The following is a 13,019-nucleotide window of genomic DNA, read 5'->3' as shown; positions in this document are numbered from 1 at the left end:
TTTATTTTGGGGCAGTTTAAACCCACACATGGATAAATGGCAGCACACATGAAATGAGAGCTTATCCAACAAGCTAATGCGCTGATATGATGTCCTCTTTTAGGGCTAGGAGCTAATTAGCTTGAATGCATATCCAATGAGTTTGGGAAGGCTACATGTAAACAAAAACTAATTAATCCACTGCTTCGGCAAACAAACTAGGAAAAGCAGGAGGGGGCACACACATGTCAGGAAATGTGTCTCCCGTGTTTTATCGAGTGTTAAAAAGATTTTGGTTTTCCCTATCAATTATATAATAATTATTAGCACAACAGTGTTAGCACTAGTGCCTACATGACAAAGGAATGAGCACAAATGGTCTGATTAGCACACAAAAGAAAATAAATTCAGTGCGGAGACAGTCAAATTGGGCACAATTTTGTAAATCTATTCAGTTGTGTGTCAGGGGAAAATGTCAAAGAAATTGGTCCGTTCTGGTTTCCTAAACATACGGATTTGCGGCTTTTGTTTTCAGTTATTTTAATTTAAACGCTTTGGTGCTTTTGCAGAGTTGTTGGGTCAAATGAGACTATTTGATGGTTGGTTAAAATTATGTTTAAATCAATAACAGTGAGGTCGGTGATGTGGTTCATTATCCCTGGTTTCGAGGCAGAATGTCTGAAAACGCGCTCCCCGATGACTGTTCCGTACCACAGCGTCTGATTACTGTTTGTTTGTCTCTGGTGGATGGCTACGATCCCTCCACATCATCTTTGTGTTACAGTATTTGTCATTTCTGTTGCTCACTCTTTGAATAGCGGTAAAAGACGCCATGATAGAGATTAGATGACCTCGCTTTATCCCGCAATGGCAAAAATACTGTAGCTTTTTGCTTATACCTTCGCCAGAAAACTCCAATGAGCCAATGTTTAATTTAGAAAAGAGCTAAAGACTTGTTTACATTACATACTGTTTATATAACCCGCTAGCCACATGGGCACGATTCTGGCTCCTTCAACTCTGGCGCCAATTCACTTTCTATTGAAAAACTGTCACCCTTTACTCTGCAACTGCTGCTGTCAGACTCGTCATTTTGGTCTTAAATATCCGTATTAACCCGCTTGTCCTTAAGTCAAGACATGAACATTAATAACAGACAAATCAAGCGCCTTCTTACACTGACAGCGTTTGCTAAGTGCCAGCTCCCGGCTAAACCAACGACGCTACGACAGCCTCGCTCCGGATTGGCTCTTTAGTTGCTATGATACTCGCGGTTTTCGGATTTCCAAAACTCAGCTCCAAATCCGCCGCTGTAACCGCTTCATTCGTCTGGATCCGAACGCTACGGGTAACATCACACTCCCGCTTTCTTTACACAGTCTCCGGTTTCGTACGATCTCGGACATAAAAACACTGACAATGACGGGCAGCTGGTAATATATTTTTTAGCTCTGGGCCAAAATCCGACACGGGGTCATGCGTAGCCCTCGAGCCGTACACTGGACACGGCTTCTATAGGGAGCGTGCTAATAAAACATAAACCTATTCCCAGCTCACACAGACGTCATATATACTGCTATAGTGGCAGGTATGTCTTCCTCCTCCTCCGTTTATGTCAATGATGCATGCGTTGTGTACGGCGTTCCTTCAGCGCGGTCCTGTGGGTGCTCGTATATGTGCGTGTGTGGGCGTGAGAGTGCGCACGAGGGGCCGGGAGAGGCATCGCTGTGCATCATTCTGCTCCACTTGTTATACTGTAGCGGGCTGGGCGAGCGACAGTCATGGGAAGGCATAGGGAGTGAGATAGCGCGAGTCTCTGCAGGCAAAAGCAGATATGACAGCAGTGGCACTCATATACTTCTGCTCCCAGGACGCTAACTTTGATGTGATCCAGATAACCCGCTTCTTTTTTTCCCCCCTTCTCATTAAACTTTTTATTGAACTTGAGATTATCTTGCTTTTTTCAATTTCTTATAATTTTTCATTGAAATTTAATTCAGCTGTGATTGGATCTTTGGAGATAGATGCAGGGGAGAAGGAGGAGGAGGAGAAGACGAAGTAGGAGAAGAAGGAGTGTGCGTTTCCTTGAGGTCTAGACATCTTTAAATCAGAAAAGTCAGTTTCGGGTTTTGGGTTGTGCCTCCCAGGCGTCGGTGCCAGGAGTGACATTTCTATCAGCAAGGAGTATAAGGACTCGGGGGGGGCAAAAATGGAGGCCGTTTTTTTAGGTGGTGTTTTCAAAGAGAAGCAAAACTCTGGAGAGACAGATAAGGTTTGTGCAAAAGTGCGTATTGTCGGGATGTGGGGATGCTGAGCGCACATATACCAGTAAATGGGGCAGAAGTGAAATGCTTTGAAGCGTCAGGGTAATCCAGCGTAAACAGCAGTGCAGAGACAGACTGCGACTTCCAACAACCGCACAAGGGCCCGCGCACACTCCACCGCTCCACGGGCCCCCGGTATGTGCGCACACGGGCGGGTCGTATCAAATATGGAAGAACAGGAGGACGGCGAGCTGGAGCGCGCGTTATGCAAATACTGTACTTCATGCGTCATCGGCGGATGTGCGGTCGGGTTCGAAATCGCTGTCGCCTCAAAGCAACTTCCACGTGTTTTCGTTAATGTTGTACTTTTTTTTTTTTTCATTTTTATTGATGAAAAAAGAAAAACGGTACAGTACAAAACATAACGGGACTTGACAAGAGGTAGAAATATGCAAAAAAAGACAAGCTGGTACAAAGTAGAGGACAAGAAACAAATAAAACTATGATCAGAGTTTGGGGCGGGTTGAGGGGGTGGGTTGAGGGGGTGGGTTGAGGGGGTTGGTTGAGGGGGTTGGTTGAGGGGGTGGGTTGAGGGGGTGGGTTGAGGGGGTTGGTTGAGGGGGCGGTTGAGGGGGCTGGTTGAGGGGGTGGGTTGAGGGGGTTGGTTGAGGGGGCGGGTTGAGGGGGGGGTTGAGGGGGTTGGTTGAGGGGGTTGGTTGAGGGAGCGGGTTGAGGGGGTTGGTTGAGGGGGCGGGTTGAGGGGGGGGTTGAGGGGTTTGGTTGAGGGAGCGGGTTGAGGGGGTTGGTTGAGGGGGTTGGTTGAGGGGGTTGGTTGAGGGGGTGGTTGAGGGGGTTGGTTGAGGGAGCGGGTTGAGGGGGTTGGTTGAGGGGGCGGGTTGAGGGGGCTGGTTGAGGGGGTTGGTTGAGGGGGCGGGTTGAGTGGGCGGGTTGAGGGGGCTGGTTGAGGGGGTTGGTTGAGGGGGCGGGTTGAGGGGGTTGGTTGAGGGGGTTGGTTGAGTGGGCGGGTTGAGGGGGCGGGGCTGGGGTCTTACAATGAGCTAATGTTTTATTATTGAGCAGGTAAAATGAATGAGTGAGTTTAGTTATGAAGTTAAAACTATTTTTAACATTCAGTTTCAGGGCTGAGTCTCCATTCTTTTTATTTTTTCCTTCTCCTTTATTCCCTTTTTTATCCTTCCTTTCCTTTCTTCCTTATTTTCCTCTTTTCCTTTCTTTCCTTTCCTTTTGTTTTCTTTTTTGTTCATGTTAATACTTAAACACAGAGTAAAACTAATCTGTAATAGTTTGCATCATATTAAACTTATAATCTTCTTGCCAGCTCTGCGATTTCTACACAACCAGATTGAAATTAGCATTAACTTTTAGGATAATTTTTAGGTTTTTTTTGTATTTTTAATCTAACCTCACTGACAAAGAAAGTCTACTTAACATCTTGGTGTTTTAATGTTCTTTTTATATACATATCGTGTGATTTGTTTATTTGTTTTTTGTTTTGTGACACACTGAGCAGATTAAGTTGTTGTAAATGTGGTACACAAATAAACTTGAACTCATTTGAACAACATAAATGTGCTCAGAAATTCAAAAATGTCGTTTATTACAAAATGCATGCTAGTGATCTGCAATAATCTAAAAAAAAAGTGGGAGACACATATATCAAAAATGGATAACACAGTTGTTCTGGAAATATGCAAACTTAGAATTCTGATTATACTGTTGATAATTATTTCAAAAATTGCAGGAGAACATCCACACCAGCTAAATTTGAAAAGAAAATCTATTAATTTTGTGCGTAGATAAGCCGCGCCTGAATATAAGCTGCAGGTTTTCATGTTGTAACAGGAGATATTTACACAGAAAGACACGTTTTTTTTGTTGTTTTTTTTAACTGTGCCTGAAAATTGGCACCAACATGACATCAACACGGGATACACATGCCTGCAGGTTTAGAAAATAAAACTGCACCAACGTGAGCCATCTGCTTCTATTTTCTCTGAAAGATTTGTCATCTTTTTACATTGACTAAGTTCTTCCCTCTGCTGCCTCCAACGTCGTGCAGTGGCTCTATTTCCTTCTTTGATGCCAAAACTTATGTGCAGTGGCTCTATTTCCTTCTTTGATGCCAAAACTTACGTGCAGTGGCTCTATTTCCTTCTTTGATGCCAAAACTTACGTGCAGTGGCTCTATTTCCTTCTTTGATGCCAAAACTTACGTGCAGTGGCTCTATTTCCTTCTTTGATGCCAAAACTTACGTGCAGTGGCTCTATTTCCTTCTTTGATGCCAAAGCTTACTTGCATTAGCTCTATTTCCTTCTTTGACGCTGAGCTTACGTGCAGTGGCTCTATTTCCTTCTTTGACGCTGAGCTTACGTGCAGTGGCTCTATTTCCTTCTTTGACGCTGAGCTTACGTGCAGTGGCTCTATTTCCTTCTTTGACGCTGAGCTTATGTGCAGTGGCTCTATTTCCTTCTTCCTCTATTTCATTTCTTCATGTATTTTCCATGATGAGGCTGTGGCATGATGCGACAAAATCAAAATTCATGTATTCTTCTGCGCAAAATCTTTCCTCACGTCTGTCTCACTTTTGCGTTTACTGCTAGAGATCGCCCCCCGGTGGCCGTTATCCAGTAAAAATCTATTTATAAGCTGCGGGGGGAAAAGTAGCGGCTTATAGTCCAAAATTGACGGTACTGTTCCAAATATAACATCATTCTGCACTTTTGTGGTTCATTTTATGCTCTATTTCTAAATTTGTGCTGTACTTGAACCGTAACCACAACATTTACAGCCACAGTTAGCACATTCCTGCTGCGTTTTCAAAATATATCATCATTTTTATCCAATGCCGCCCACATTTACCTGCTGCATCCGAAAGATTCTGTTTACCTCCTCTGTAATATTGTCGCGAAGTAATATTTACTCGAGAACAGATTTTGAGTAGTTGATTCTGCTCATTAGTTCTCGTTTACATGTTTTCCTGTATAATTTGGTAGCCTCTTCCTCCTCCCTCCCTCCTTTCGTCTACCTCACTCACTCTTTCTTCCAACATTCCCCCCCTACAGCATCAAAGCCTCTCCACACCAGCAACTTCATCATGAATAAATTGCCAATTTAGAATACATGAAACGAGTCCCCAATTCCCTGAACGACGCTAGACGGAGGGTAGAGCGAGGAGGAGGAGCGGGAAACGCAGAAGAAGAGGAAGAAGAAGAGAGAAAATAAAAAGAGGATTCAATTATTTTTTGTCTCTATTAGGAACCCAAACCTCCAGCCCACTCTCCTCACTTGGCAATTAGTGCGGCGGGTAATTAACGAGGACAGGCCAACGCCACGCCACAGCCCTAATCACGCACATTTCTATCCGGCAGACTCAGGCACTGTTGCTATAATTTTGTTTCACATTACTGAAGGCTAATTACATAATCGATCATTCCCAGCCCCCTCCTCCTCTCGTGTAGAATCCCAGTCAGCTGTGCGACGACAACCGGGATTTAGTTTGGAATGTTACAGGAAGAAATATGAATGGGATTTCGATCAGTGGAAAAGCGGTCAAATAAATATTATCAGAACGGACCTGTCTCGATATGATATTTTTTATACATTGCTGAAGTAAATATAGACGATAAACGGTGATATTGGAACTAATTTACGCCCCTGACACGAAAACCCTAAATGAAAAGTAGAATGAAGCACTTTAGCAGTTAGTTTATATCTATTATGCGTCAGAAAAGTTATTTATTCAAACTTCTACAGCTCAAATCTTATCATAGAACAGAAAAATACCAAAAATCCTCAGCCTGTGTTTTACCGCCATCATTTTTATTTACTTTTTATTTAAATAATATTAAAATAATATGTTATATGTTGGTATTTTAGTGTTTTATTTTGGTAGTCAGGTAGGAACTGTTGTTGTTTTGTTTTGTTTCCGCTTGACCACTTGATAAAGACGCACGCCTGGTTTACGAGCAAACGTGCGGCGTCTCAGTTAAGTTTATTAAAGTTAAAATTAAGTTAATCAAAGTAAAGCTCATTCTAACTCTTAAATTTGGGTCAGACAGCGACGTATGTATTTGTAACTTCAAGTAGTTTATTTTATGTCTTTTATTATATATTTCTAATTGTAATTTATGTTGGCGTCGTTAGCATCAGCGACCGAGTTTGCACATTCAAATTAAACATTTATCCAGCCATCAGTAAAAAAAAAAACTCTTTATTGACACGAGGAGGAAAAGAAAGAAAAAGTCCCCACGGTAAATATATCGACCCCCAAAACATATTGAACGACACGGCGCACTTTTGCTCGTCAGGCGTGCGTCTTTATCGAGTCGTCAAGCGGAAACAAAACAAAACAACAACAGTTCCTAAATAAAACACTAAAACACCAACATATAACATATTATTTTAATATTATTTAAATAAAAAGTAAATAAAAATGATGGCGGTAAAACACAGGCTGAGGATTTTTTAATATTTTTCTGTTTTATGATAAGATTTGAGCTGTAGAAGTTTGAATAAATAACTTTTCTGACGCATAATAGATATAAACTAACTGCTAAAGTGCTTCATTCTACTGTTTTTAATATATTTTTTTGGTATAGTCCTATTTTCTATATGGAGAAAAAAGTTCACGGTCAAAAGCTGTAGTTCTGAAGTTCATCTAACGCAGCTTGAAACTAACTGATTATTAACAACGGTAAAATACTGCACGGCCTTGTAGTTATAGCTCAACTATTTCAAAAAGAACCTTTCAGCCGTTCAGTAAAGACACGTCAAATTTGAATAAAATGAGCATTCAGCGTTCATCCTTGAGCACATATTCGCAAATAATTTGGATGTTTCATGGTGAATTATTAACTACTACCAAGAATGTGAGAAATACTTTGGAAAATGTAACCACAAAGTAAAAGTTATAAACATTTTAGGTATCTCTACTTTTAGGATTTGACGGGATTCGAACCAGCAACCATCAGATTAGTGGACAAACGCTCTACCAACTGAGCCACTGTTGTTTTAAACGTGCTGTATGGATAAATTTGAATCGATTTGAACCAATGTCTGACAAATAATAACCAAAAACAGCTGTGTATCCGAGGAGACGCATTCGATCAGAAGATAGAAGTAAATGTATGTATAAAACGTGTGTGTGTTTGTGTGTGTTTGTGTGTGTTTGTGTGTCAGCTCGCATATCGTCCTAAGCCCATGTTGTATGATGTGACATTGCTGACTAGTGCTGACGTTCAGACTTTTCTGGTGAGAGTGGAAAATAGCCGACATCAGGAGAAAAAGAGCTAGCCCATCATAGAGTGTGTGTGTGTGTGTGTGTGTGTGTGTGCACGGGCCGGCGGAGAGAACAGAGACGCTGTTATGAAGAAGGTACAACAATTTCACTTCGTCCTGTTATACACGTGAGCGACATAGTGAGATGGATCGTATCAGGTTCTGAGACAAAGTAGAAAGAAGAAGACATTTTTTTTAGATGACATGTTTGTTAAAGTGCTCATATTACGCTATTTCTGATGTATTTTATGATGTTTCCTCATCAAAAACAGACCTGGAGTTGTGTTTTTTTATTTCTTTCACACATGTTTAACACAAAAAAACTTGCATATATAGGCTGCGTTCTTCTCTCAAACTGAAAACGCTCTGTTCCACCTTGTGATGTCATCGTGTGGTAATACAGGAAGTGCTCTTTAAACACCTTCACTAGAATTATTTGGATCATTTCAGTGCTGGAATTGCTAATCTCGACTGAAAAAAAGATGTAAAAAGTGGCTGTTAACTTGAAAACTACCACTTCGTGACATCACAAGGTGGAACGAAGCATTTTGCGCTTTGAAGATGTGGACAGACTAATATTAAAGGGTTACGAAAACATGTGTGGATGAAACAAAACACAACTCCAGCTCTGTTTTTAATGAGTTAACGACATTATAACGTGACTTAAAGCTACAAGAGTCAATTTTGTGTATTAAAAAACTAAAAAAAATGAGAATATGGAAAGATTACAAGACTAAACTGTGGATTTAGCTATTATTTTTAACAAATTACCGTATTTTCTGGACTATAACCCGCACTTTTTTTCATAATTTGGCCAGGGGGAGTTTTTTTTCTTCAATATTTTCATTTTTTGGCTGCTTCAACTTATACTCCAGTGCGGCTTATACTCCAGAAAATACATTTATTTGCTAGATTATATAAATTTAACACTAATTAATGTGTCCCAACAAGCTCTAGTCCACATTATTTATGATTATTTTTTTACGATCTGGTACAATATACATGAAATGGTTCGACACGATTTCAAACTGTAAAACTCTGATGCGTTTTTGTCGTTTTTGAACATGTACGTATGCATCTGCAAGTTCCTCATGCACAGACAACATGGCGGACGACGACATACAAACAAAAAGCCAAAAAAAGCACAAGCAGGTTATTTCTTAAAACAACACGGCCATGATGGGGACAAAGCCAGGGCCGAATATCCATCACACTCAGCCGTCTCCCTGAGAGGCCGCGCGGAGGACGGCCCACAGGATGGAGATGGATCGTGCGGCTGGAGCAAAGGCCTGTTTACCATTCTGCACACAACGGCGCCAACACAGATGAGCTGTTATGGATATCGATCATGGCTTATCAGCGCCATTGATTCAGAATGCAAAAGAAAAACTAAACAATTTTGGTGGAACAACACCCTTTGAGGAGACGCGTGCACCTTTTCAGACACCACTGCTGCAGCTGGGAAATTAGCTCAGGTGAGAAAGTTCCCGGAAACAGTTGAAAACTTTATAAGATTTGAGAAAAGTTCAAAGTTGTCAGCGCGAGCCTCAGTGTTATTGTTGCAGTTTGCCTCGAATATGTGATATGCTCGGTTTTATGTACGTGCGTGGGCTCGACAAATCTTACAAATTAGTCAACTTTATTTGCAAAGTTCAGGGTAACACGCTTTGATCAGAAATCCCAAAGTACATAAAAATCATGCAAATCGATTTTTTTAAACATATCACATTTTAAAAAAAGATTCGTTTTTCTTAGCGAGATTTAATTTGACTTTTCAATCAATAGTTCTGGGTTCAGGAGTAACAGAAATAGTGTTTTGCGTGTAGTAAGAATAGCTGAAGTAGAATCAGCAGACTAGAAGGTGAAATTGAAGCTGCAGTTGTAAACTCACTATTCAAAAGTCATTCTCCTCAAAGGGCTGGAACAGCAAATCATAAAATAAAAGCAGCCACTTTTGCCTTCTACAAATAGCATCGCAATGTGTGATCACACGCACACAGCTTGGCAGCTCGCATGCGGAGTAAAAAAAAATATTAGAAAAGAAAATGTGGGACTATATAATGGCAAAAAGTAATCAAGGGGACCAGGAAGTGGAAGTACCTGTGTGAAAAACCTGCAGGACCTTTCTCTCTTCTGAAGCTGAAAATTCAGAAAATTGTGTCTGTTAGCAGAGAAACACCTTTCAAAAGCACACAGGAGCACACTCATCTCGTTAACATTTCACAAAAACCCGCTGAAGCTATTGTTATTCGTCTCATTTGCAATCTCTCCAGCACAACACACAACCGCACATTGTTTTCAAACCGTCCTGTCTCACTGACTCTGCCGTTCTATCTCTCAGAATCTACTGAATTGATGGCATTAATTACGCTGCCACTAGTGCATGATTGGTCATTTTAGATCCTAACCAACATTTGCATAATAAGCTGGCCTATTACTCAATTAGGTATACATAATTGGGTCATTACTGGAGAAGGGAGGACCATTTTTGTTTTCTGGGGAGAGCTTTTCTACTAATTCAACCTTTAACGGGCCATTTGGTCAACAGCTCAACGCAGATGAATTGGTTGTGCCGTTCATTCAGAGCTGCTAATAGAGAGGTGCAGACAGGAGCGGAAAAGGAGAAGGCGGGACCTGTTTGTTTAGAGTCTGGGGGCTGTAGTCGCACTTTAGACTGTCGTGGGAGGAGAACTGTGTGAAATCCATATACTTATAGGCGTAACATTTTCAAGCACGTCTTCAGCGGCGTGTTTGGCGCTTCTAGAGGTGAAGGAAATTGGAGTTTTGGTGTCCGCAGACGCTTTGATTGAACAAACGCAGAGTAATATACAGGGTGTGTCTTTATCGTTTTGAAGTAGAATCACAAAGGCAGTTGATAAGATACGCTGCCAGGCCAAAAAAAAAAGTCACCACCGATTATTTTTCAGCTGCAACAAGTTATTTAACCTCATTTCTTCAACAACCACATCGAAAGACACATCTCGCGGTCGTGGAAAAGATGTTCGTCTGTTTGAAAAGGGTCAAATCGTCATTGGCGTCGAGCAGAGGAAACATCTAAAGAGATTGTTTGTGTGATTCCTCCGTCGTCCAGGTCTAATCCAGAGCAAAAGATGAAGTTTTAAATCTGCCAACTGGACAAATTGTTGTAGAACGTCTTCGCTTCTACAACCACAGATTTAAACTTCGTCTTTTGCGATCTAAGGAGAACGCAGAAACGGCTAAAAATTGGGTTGAGAACTGTCCGACGCGTTGTTAAAAAGCGGAAGGATAGTGGGAACCCTTCAACGAGGAAGAAATGTTGTCATAAAAAGATTCTGAAAGATCGTGATCGGCGACATTTAAACGTTTGGTGAAATCAAATAGAAGAAAAACAACAGTAGAACTCAGGGCTGTGTTTAATAGTGACAGTAAGAGTATTTTTTAAAGGCGGTCCAAAGAAATATTAGAGTGTGTGACCTTTTTTTTGGCCATTGTACATGAATTAGATTTGTTCTTTTGTACTCAGTGGTTATAAAAGTTTTTAATCACATTGCATTTTTGTGTTTCAGGCGTCCTGCTGATCGAGAAATGGCTCCTCCTCAAGAGAAAGCACAGTGTGTTTCATGGGTTCTACGGGGTTATGCTAAAGATCTTGTATATCGAGTAAAAACACGGGACATTACTGAACTAAAGTAAAAAGATACAGATGCGATTGCAACCATTGATGAGCGAACACGGCGAGAAATCGAGTCCCGTCTTGATGCGCTTGTTGTTCGATTAATGTTGCCCATATAGAGGTTTTTTAAATCAGGTCAAACACTTTGGAAACCACTACCAGTACAAAAGGACACGTCTGATTAATACATCTGATCAACTGCCTTTCCGTGAAGTATCAGCTTTATTTTTTACATTATTCTCTATGTTTTTGTCTGTAAAACCCCTCACCACACACTTTATACACTTTTCTCACACGGGCGTTAACATTTTCTCACATTTCTCTCTCGTTTAAACACAAAGTTCAAACCTTCGTCGGCGTCTTTGTCGGTGCAGAACGTTTCATCGACATTGTGGGTTTTGTCGGGGAGAAAACAAATTGCAAACGTACAGCACTTCAGAGTCACACTGCGATCCAACGTTTATGTAAATTTGTCTGGACACATTCTGTAAGACTTTATGGACACCCTGTACATTGCTTTGGTCAGTGTTTGTCCTTGTTCAATCCGATTTAAAATGTAGAAAAAGGACATTTTATAATCTCAAAAGTGCTTGCTGTAGATCTGATAACGTCTAAAACTTGTTATTCTTTCCTCTTAAGCGCATTTTTGTTTTATACCGGATCCTTCTCCGAAAAGAAACTTTGCCACCTGTGAAGAATGGCTGTCAGATCGAAAACTCACCACAATTGTCATTTATCAAAAATATCATTTAAAACTGTCCCTCAATGTTTTCAATTTTCTTTCCAGCTCATTCGTCTTCGCTGTCTACCTAGAGCTTAAAGTAAAAAAAAAAAACACACACACACAACTGAAAATCTCCCGTTCCATCACTCAGACGCATTGACCTCCTCTTCGGGCCGCGTCTTTGTTCGGACGGCGTTACCTTGGTGAGACTGCGGGCGGCGCTGTCCTTGCCTCCCGGGGTCAGGTTCCTTAGTTGGACGTCCAGTAGTTCCACGAGCTGGGCCATGGCTCTCACTGTAGAGGGCACGTCTCCAGGCCGCAGCAGCCCTTTGGTCTGCTCCGCCAGCTCTCGGGCCACGATGGCAGCTGTCTCCCCCGAGCGCAGCTGGAAAACAGTCAAGGCAAAATAAGGTCAGACGGAGAAGAGCTGCAGAGGTGAGATAGTTAGAGCCACAGGAAGCAACTTGAACTGAGGAAAAGTTCAGTTATATAGTAAATGACTTGAGTTAAATGTGGCTGAAGTTGACAAATTTGCAGGATTTGACTGTGGGGATAAGAATTGTAGAAGCAGAAGTAGCAGTAGAAGCAGTAGACATAATAAATGAGAGCTGGAGAGGTGTTAGGGGCACATGAAGCAACTTAAATTGAGTAAAAGTTCAGTTATATGGTAAATTACTTGAGTAAAATCTGGCTGAAGTTGACAAATTTGCAGGATTTGATTGTAGGAATATGAACTGTATAGGCAGAAGTAGCTGTAGCAGAAGCAGTAGTCACAATAAATGAACTGAATCGATACATTATTTGTTTTATAATAGAAATACTTACTTACTAGTAATGGTACTTTCACTAGGGCAGATGGAGAAGAGAGCTGCAGAGGTGTTAGAGGCACATGAAGTGACTTTAATGGGGTAAAAGTTCAGTTATTTAGTAAATGACCTGAGCTAAATCTGTCTGAAGTTGACAAATTTGCATAAAAACGTCTGAAATGAGGAATAGGAACTGTAGAGGCAGAAGTAGGAGTAGTAGTAGTAATAATAAAGTCATAATAAATGCACAGAATCAATACATTGTTTATAATAGATCTACTCACATACTAAT

General features: G+C 41.1%; 1 protein-coding gene across 5 annotated transcripts in view; it reads right to left on the bottom strand.

The window, feature by feature from the left end:
* The window catches only part of adgrl3.1 (adhesion G protein-coupled receptor L3.1), a 220,900-nt gene that overhangs the window by 48,538 nt on the left and 159,343 nt on the right, over nt 1-13,019 (bottom strand). For 3 of the 5 annotated variants that reach the window (XM_033966996.2, XM_033966987.2, XM_055223676.1), the window contains exons 10-11: nt 12,121-12,306; nt 9,643-9,681 (exon numbers count right to left, since the gene is read on the bottom strand). In XM_033966996.2, the coding sequence (XP_033822887.1) occupies nt 9,643-9,681; nt 12,121-12,306 (225 nt within the window). The remainder of the gene's footprint in view (nt 1-9,642; nt 9,682-12,120; nt 12,307-13,019) is intronic. The other 2 variants (XM_055223687.1, XM_033967003.2) reach the window with 1 other exon arrangement.

Source organism: Periophthalmus magnuspinnatus, chromosome 1 (assembly GCF_009829125.3).
Source record: "Periophthalmus magnuspinnatus isolate fPerMag1 chromosome 1, fPerMag1.2.pri, whole genome shotgun sequence".
In the NCBI taxonomy this organism is placed as follows: Eukaryota; Metazoa; Chordata; class Actinopteri; order Gobiiformes; family Gobiidae; genus Periophthalmus; species Periophthalmus magnuspinnatus.
This window is presented reverse-complemented; position numbering and strand designations above follow the sequence as displayed.